The 8,215-nt window shown below is 42.5% G+C and overlaps 1 protein-coding gene across 3 annotated transcripts; it reads right to left on the bottom strand.

Moving 5' to 3' along the window:
• Positions 1–639: 639 nt before the first annotated feature.
• LOC124034465 (zinc finger and BTB domain-containing protein 26-like) lies at positions 640–7,056 on the bottom strand. 3 transcript variants are annotated; one of them, XM_046347707.1, is made up of 3 exons: positions 7,039–7,056; positions 3,339–3,506; positions 640–3,134 (listed from the first exon to the last, which is right to left on the bottom strand). In XM_046347707.1, exons 2-3 carry the CDS (start codon positions 3,477–3,479, stop codon positions 1,920–1,922), a joined length of 1,356 nt encoding a protein of 451 aa, XP_046203663.1. In that variant the 5' UTR covers positions 3,480–3,506; positions 7,039–7,056; the 3' UTR covers positions 640–1,919. The 3 variants fall into 3 exon arrangements, with proteins under 3 accessions (XP_046203663.1, XP_046203662.1, XP_046203660.1); XM_046347706.1 differs by lacking the exon at positions 7,039–7,056 and adding an exon at positions 4,298–4,446; XM_046347704.1 differs by lacking the exon at positions 7,039–7,056 and having other exon boundaries at positions 3,339–4,446.
• Positions 7,057–8,215: the final 1,159 nt, after the last annotated feature.

The following is an 8,215-nucleotide window of genomic DNA, read 5'->3' as shown; positions in this document are numbered from 1 at the left end:
ACACAAACAATACTACCTGATGACTGACAAAACAGTGCTAGATAAATGGTAAGTAATGAAGGTAGTGATGAAGTCCAGGTGTGACTGTGCAGGTGTGCGTAAAGATGGGTTGCCAGAAACGGTGGATAGTAGACCGGTGACATTGAGCGCCGGAGCGGGAGGAGACTTAACAACAATGAGCAAACCCAGTTAGCTATGTGAGCTGACTACAGTAATTGTGAGTGAGCCAAGAGTCAGGATTGTGACTGGCTGCACAGCGGCGCTGCAGAGTTTCAGCCAAGCAGATCCTGTCTGCCTGAGTGATTGGGCTAGGCGCAGGAAGACATGCCAGCTGCACCACAGACCATGCGTCCATGCACCACCGCACCTGCACACACACAGAGGGAGCATTCCAGATTTACAGATATACTCTGCAAGCCTGCTCAGATTTGTAGATATTTGTAATCCCTGATGATGTGTTTACCTTCTCAGAAATGCCATCAATATGATACAGTATAATGATCTTGTAATCTGCGCAGGCTAGACTGCACTCAATATGCATATAGAACTGTCTGTAGGTTACTTGTAACCAGTCAAGTAGTCAATCAACTGATGTGGCTCCTTAATTTGATATCTATGTAAATAAAACAGAGATCAGTGTGACAGTGAATACATCTATTCATAAGGTATGGTATGAAGTACAATAGTATATTGATATCTAAATAGAGCAGATAAAAAGACTAGTGTAAACATTCATTTACTATATTATAATAACCCTGATGCTATGGCATGGGGAATGGTCATCAATGTAAATCCTCTTACAATCTTGAATTACAGTACTGTAACATCAGTAACACAGCCACAACAATGGGTAACTTATATGTAGTGTTCTCAGAGAATACAAAAGACAGCGCATCATGTTGTGAGATTACATGGTATACAATGGCTCCATCTGCTGTAGGAAGCATAGTAATGCTTTTGGGTTTACAGGCTGACTACAGTAACTTGTTTGGTTTCATTGTGCTGAAAAAAATATATATACTAGTTTTACATAGTGGTTACATTGACAGGTACAGTGTAATTACAGTGTAGATACACATTGTTGCATAGTACTTACATTGTTGCACAGCTAACTATAGCTGTTTGGACTTTGTAGGCTATCAATTAGATTTGCAAATAAATTGTAATTGACAGTTGGGCCCAAACTACCCGTACTACGTATCAATGTGTACAGACACTGTAATTAACCTGTACCTACCAATCTAATAACATTGCAAATAGATCAACTTTTAGGGTCACTTAAAGTAATGTGGGACTCATTATTTCCCTGTTGGGTGTCTGCTCCTCTGATATGGTAGAAACACAACATCCTCATCATTTTCACCCACGTCACATCCTCATACAAGATACAAGCATTTATTGTCTACCCATTTCCAAAACAGGCTTAATCGACAATAATAACATATTATGTTTTAAAGACACACTATCATCACTTTGGTCCTACTGTGGGCTACCTTAGCCAAAACAATCCTCCTGAGGACAAATCATGTCAGTAATATTTTTGGCACTCATTTCACTTAAGAACACTTGTTGTGACTTAACAGAAATGTCAGCATTACACATTTTTAAAGCTTGCTATTTTAATCTGATTTTTAAAAAATCGAACAGATTCACATTCTGTTGTCTATTCATAAATAAAATATGTATTACAAAAATGACACCACACAATCAGGGCAGCTTTTTAAATATCATGTTAACTCATTCACTAAATTAACATTGTTAGAAAATATGAACACATACTGTATACATGTCTACAGTAACTTTTATTCTAATATTCAGTGTTGTACCTTCAAGTACCGTACGATACGGTTTACAATTCAGCTAACACTACTACGCATCTATTAATTTATGACTCAGCAGAAATTAAACGTGATACAGCACTAAAGAGAGTCATCCATAACAACAGGCTTATTGTCCATGCTATTGTCCATGCTACAGTCCTGCAGACGCCCGTACTCAAAATCAAGAACCCCGTCATGTAGTAGACTCCGCTCGTTGGCGTTGTCGAAGCTGTTCTTGCCGTGGATTTGTTTGAGATGTTTGCGGAGCACGGGCTTGTGTGCGAACACCATGTCGCAGTAGTTACAGCGATGGGGCTTGTCTCCACTGTGTAAGTTCTGGTGGTCCAGGAGAGAGCATTTCTGAGTGAAGGTCTTGCCACATATGTTGCATTGAAAGGGCTTGATGCCAGCGTGGACCCGCATGTGCCGGTGCAGGTTACCCTTCTGGGTGAACGTCTTTCCACACAGCAGGCACATGAACAGCTTGTGCATCTTGAGGTGGTTGGCGTAGTTCTCTAGCTGGCGGAACACACGGGCACACTTTGGGCACTGGTGGTACCACTGAAGAGATTTGTCTGAGTTTCGTAGGTGCCCCCCCAGATTAGGTCTCCCTGTGGCTGAGGTGGGTAGTGGGGGGGGGCTGAGCGGGTATCCTGGCATATGTGGCATGGTCATCTCACCAGCCCGGGTGTCCACGGTGGAGTTGATTAGGGAGTGCTGGGGTTCAGGGGAGTGTAATGACGATGGGGGGCTGGTGTGGAAGCACCCTGCAATGGAGGCAGAGGAGCGTTCAGACATCTCCGACACCCGCTCACAAATGGCCTCCACCTTTACGATGGTGATGGGGCTCTCCTCGCCCTCACCCCTGTCTCGCCTCTGGGTAGGGGTCATCGGCTGAATTATCACATCATCATCTTCATCATCCTCCTCCTCATGATGATTTATTACCTGGGCATGGGGCAGCTCCTGTATTTTCTGGATGGGAGAGGCTCTGAGAGTCTCTCCATCTCCTTCCTCCTCCTGAGGCTGCTGTTTCACTTGGCAGTGTCGTGGCTGGATGAACTTCTTTAGAGCCTGGGTGCACTGCTCCACCACGTGGCCCATCTGGAGGAAGCTGGCCACAGTTAGGTAGTTGACCAGCTCCAGCTCAGGCAGCTCCAGGGTGCCTGTGTAGCAGGACAGCAGCAGCCGCTGGCCCACCTCTGCCTCCTGGGTCATGGAGATCTGGACCTCCCTTGTGGACGTGTCCTGAAGAAAGAACTGGTCCCGGAGGAAGGGAGAACCGGCAGCCAACACCACCTTGTGTCCGGGGACCTAAAAATATTAATAAATAATGTAATAAAATGTATAGCACAATTCATACAGAGACTGCACCTCATGGTGATGTGCCTAATAAAATAATGATAAAAAGAAGATACTAAATATATAAAAACTTGGTAAACAGAAAATGCTTATAATATAAGCAGCAGAGAATGCTTATAATATGTGCAAAAACACAGGTGGCTGATAGATGTGTACCTCCAGGTCATTGATGCGCACGGTGACATCACAGAAGCGGGTCTGGCGGCGAAGCAGGTTCATCTTCTGCAGCATAGAGTCTCCGAAGGTTCCGAAGCGGAACTGGAGGATCACCTGGTTCTGCTGCTGGGCCATGGACATTGTGGCTTCCTGCAGCTGCCTGCAGGCCTGGTGGGAGGGGGAAAACCCAGTGGCAATGCATTTGATAACAGGTATATGGAATATCATGTGGTTAAAATGCATTTTAAGACTTTTTATAAGAATATGATCCCTTTATGAGGTAGTATTAACAGAATCATCCTGATTTAATAACAGCCAGCATGAGGCAGTTGAAAATGTCCTAGATAGACATAATATGTCATTATAAAGGCTTAAGACATCAAAACGGCTCAAACTACATTATAAGGGTCAAGCATGATGATAAGAGAGTGCAACATTAATTTATGTTTCTGAGCAATGACTATCAGTGTAATGTGAAGTGTACCATACCCAAATAGAAAATCATGACATAATATTTTCGTTATTATCAAATAAATATTTGAACAATCAATAATGCTGATATTATAAGAGATCAATATGAAAACTGAAACATATCAAGACGTAAAACAATCTCAATTGATAATATAGTAGGATTATTATTCTTAGGCCTATTATTATGCTGCTGTGCGGAGACATGGTTGACAGCAGACGCGGAGCCTAATCGTCAGAAGACAAACTGATGTTTGATAAATATTCAGAAAAAATGATGTCACTCCATTTGGATCAAACAGAAACACAGCTAGGCGTCATTCATTGTTTTAGTGAAACGATCAAGCAAACGCATATTATGTCTACTCGGCGTTCTTTCTCTTCATCACGGGAATCTAGATGCGGCTCTAAAACAGTGGCCATATTTTACCAGTGTCCCGAATGTAAAGACAACAGCATTACTACATTTCAGCGCTAGAGAAAACATTCACCTATCGTCTATTGTCAATAGGAAAATCACGCCTCGAAAACTGTCTCGGTAAAATCAGTTTACATGAATCTACTTTTCAATCTAGAACCGTCTTGAAAAAGATTGCAGTTTGCCTACAGTGCGGAAGTGCTAGTAAGGAGGTTCGTCACTATATCCCACAGCCATAAAGTCATAAACCCCGCCTATTTCTACCGTTTCTTTTCCGAAAATTATTTTTAAAGATAACCCTAACCTTAACCACACTGCTAACCTTATGCCAATCCCTAACCTTAAATTACAACCAAGAAGCACATTTTTATTTTCACACATTTATACAATAAGAGCCACATTTCACTTTGTGGCTGTGGTAACTAGTGGAAACCAGTGAGGAGGGGCAGCGCCACAGAGTTTCTAAACTGAGAGACCCGACATCGCGAGACTTCCGGGAATGCTTGCGAAGCAGACTCGGCAGACCGGGGTTAAAGAGGTCAATGGGCGCATTCGAGAGAATCACTTCTGTCAAATTGATGTACATCGTTGGTCACTGTCTTTAAAAAAATCACGTGATCAAAGGTCATGAAGTTTTGATAGCAGTAGGTAGCAAGTTATGTTTATTTGTACTAATAGCACAAACTCTGAGAACATCGAGTTATAGGATTCAGAAGGGGCGTGGCATTGATGGAGTTCCATGGCCATGAGTTTGCGCTATTAGTACATAAAGACATTGTGCTAATTTGTACATAAAGTACATAATGAATGAGAGACTGGGTTTGAAACTCCTTCTAGATAAAATAGATTTAGATGAAAATGAAAACATTTGTCACTTTCACGAGTTTGTAATAATGACATGTTCAGCTACATAAAATAACTGCTTTGAATCTAGGTTGTACTATTAGAAATCGATCAAATTAGTTTTTAAAAATGACTTCTGTCATTGAGCACGTTTGAGTGGTAAGTCGAACTCATTATCAAATCAATCTGTGAGCCAGAGACTCAAATATCACATGAATATTCCTCCATTGTACATGAATCGCAGCAAATTAGTTGCTGTAGTTATTCCCTCCTCAAGGCAATCAAACAAGCGAAATAACGGGTACAGGGACAAGGTGGAGTCTCAATTAAAAGGCTCAGACACGAGACGTATGTGGTAGGGTCTACAGGAATCATGGACTACAAAAATAAAAACAGCCACATCACGGATACTGACTTCACGCTTCCAGACAGACTTAACACCTTCTTTGCCCGCTTTGAGGATAATACAGTGTCACTGTCTCGGCTCGCTAACAAGGACTGCGGGTCCCCCTCTCCTTCTCAGTGGCTGACGTGAGTAAAACATTTAAACATGTTAACCCTCGCAAGGCTGCTGGCACAGACAATATCCCTAGCCACATTCTCAGAGCATGTGCAGACCAGCTGGCTGATGTGTTTACGGACATATTTAACTGCTCCCTATCCCAGTCTGTTGGTCCTATATGATTCAAGATGGCTACCATTGTTCCTGTACCCAAGAAGGCAAAGATACCTTAACTAAATGACTACCGCCCCGTAGCACTCACTTCTGTCGTCATGAAGTGCTTTGAGAGGCTAGTCAAGGATCATATCACCACCACCTTACCTGCCATCCTAGACCCACATCAGTTTGCATTCCGTGCTGTAAGGGATGGATGCAGATTAACACAAATATTGATGGTTGTCCTTCTGGAAGGTTCTCCCATCTCCACAGAGGAACTCTAGAGCTCTGTCAGAGTGACCATCGGGTTCTTGGTCACCTCCCTGAACAAAGGCCCTTCTCCTCCTTGCTCAGTTTGGCCAGGCAGCCAGCTCTAGGAAGAGTCTTGGTGGTTCCAAATGTCTTCCAGTCAAGAATGATGGAGGCCACTGTGTTCTTGGGGACCTTCAATATTGCAGACATTTTTTGGGAAGCCTTCCCAAAGGTTGTGTGCCTTTCCAAATCATGTCCAATCAACTGAATGTACCACAGGTGGACTCCAATCAAATTGTAGAAACATCTCAAGGATGATCAATGGAAACAGGATGCACCTAAGCTCATAGCAAAGGGTCTGAATACTTATGTAAATAAGGTATTTCTGTTTTTTATTTGTAATACATTTGCCAACATTTCTGAAAACTTGTTTTCGTTTTGTCATTTTGTGGTATTGTGTGTAGGTTGATGAGAAAAAAAAGAATTTAATCCATTATCGAATAAGGATGTAAAAAGGGGTCTGAATACTTTCCGAATGAACTGTACCCTACGGGGACATGGGAAGATGCAATCTGAAAAACGGGAGCCGCGGAGCAGACAACTTGCACGATAAAGCTAAAGCTAAATTTGAGAGAATAAATATGAGACAGTGCGTGGTCTGATTTACGGTTTTATATGAACCGCGGGCACGTCCTCTTTTCTTTCCAGTGAAAATTAATTGGAAGCGGTGTTTCACCGCACGGCACCGCTTGCTAGTGAACATGAACACGAGGCATTCGCCTGCGCAGAGCGTGAGGGATATAAATCCATATTTTGCCATATGCTGCCAGCACGCCCTCAAACTAGCCACAATGGGTGACCTAAGTGGCACGCGGCAATTTACCGCTTGCTAGTGTACTCATGCCCCGCGTGAATTGTTCATGTTACTGAACTAAATCTTAATATCCACATAATTGGGGAAATTTTATTTAACTTTTTTCCCCCTTATGTGTGGAACATTACATATAATTCCTTGTAATTAGATATTCTGGTGCTACAATTGTAGTGTCATGGAGGCACACCTTGTTCTTATCCCTGGTCCCATTGCATATTGACAGCTACATGTATGACATCTTCTATTGTGTCCTCCTGGCTCTACCGACTGTCGTATCTGCTCCTTTCCTGATTCATCTTGCAACTTGTAGATCTGTCATAGTGCCTTTGATTTGACGGCATGCACATGCGCAGTTCGGCTGGACACGCTTGTTAGACCCTATTACGTATTTCTGCGCATGAGTTTAGATAGCTAATTGCCCATGACATCGCCTATAGGCGTGAAAATGGATGTGTATTGGGAGAAGCAGTATCTACATATCTTCATACTAAATCAACCAGATTTTGCGCCGTTCTCTAAGCAAGAGGAGTCTGGAGAGGGATGACTATTTAAAGTGGTAGAGTTTAATTTCAGCTGCTGGTCAGTGGTGAGTGAGTGGTGACATGGACCCAGTGTTGCCAACTCCTCAGTAAGGAAAGTAGCTATTGGCAGTCCTAAAAGTCACTAGAAGTCGCTAAATGACGTCATCGCCCAATTTGCATAATTCACCATGTAAATGTGATGGAAGCTGTAGGAGAGAGGAATAACATTGTGGGAGAGACGAAAAGTGAGTAAAAAACACACTAAATATGTTTAGAACTACAAATGAACTTTCTTCTGTCGATTCTTGATTTTTTTAATGTCACAATTCCAATCCTCCTTTATCTGGGCTTGGGACTGGCAAAAGTGACCCAAAAGAGACACTTTGGCGGAGTTACTTCGTTTTTTATTTTATTTATGTTTTTTATTTTATTTTTGTTAATTTGGTTTGGTTTTTAATCTTATGGTCGACTTAGGAGCCTACAATAAGTCACAGTAAAACATGAACATTTTTAACCGTAGTATTTTTTACATTTTTTTGTATACAATCTAAATGGACCAAAAAGAGACAATAGAAAAAACTGTCAATGGCAATGAGAGAAAATGATGGTAACTAGTCTGGCCCTAATTCAAGTAAAAAAAATGTTTTTATGTAACCCAGGGCGGGATCAGCCAGCAGAGGGGTGAACATCTCCTGCTCTGACTGCACCTGGGAGGGACTGCTGCGCCAGGACTGGGCCACCTGTGAGTGCTTTGGGACGGGGGTAGGGCCCACGGCAGCACCCGCTGCTCGTTGAGAAGAGTAAGAACGATACGTGCTTCATGTCAAAGTCTCCAATAACACC

The sequence above is a fragment of the Oncorhynchus gorbuscha genome, linkage group LG04 (genome assembly GCF_021184085.1).
Source record: "Oncorhynchus gorbuscha isolate QuinsamMale2020 ecotype Even-year linkage group LG04, OgorEven_v1.0, whole genome shotgun sequence".
Lineage (NCBI taxonomy): Eukaryota > Metazoa > Chordata > Actinopteri > Salmoniformes > Salmonidae > Oncorhynchus > Oncorhynchus gorbuscha.
The sequence above is the reverse complement of the archived record's forward strand: the minus strand, read 5'-3'. Positions and strand labels throughout refer to the sequence as shown.

Excerpts from the sequence above, each read along its gene's own strand:
- LOC124034465 (XM_046347704.1), bottom strand. The coding sequence starts at position 3,581 with ATGCATTTTAACCACATGATATTCCATATACCTGTTATCAAATGCATT. Across the intron at positions 3,135-3,338 it reads TGCGCATCAATGACCTGGAG|GTCCCCGGACACAAGGTGGT; the intron begins GTACACATCTAT and ends TAATATTTTTAG.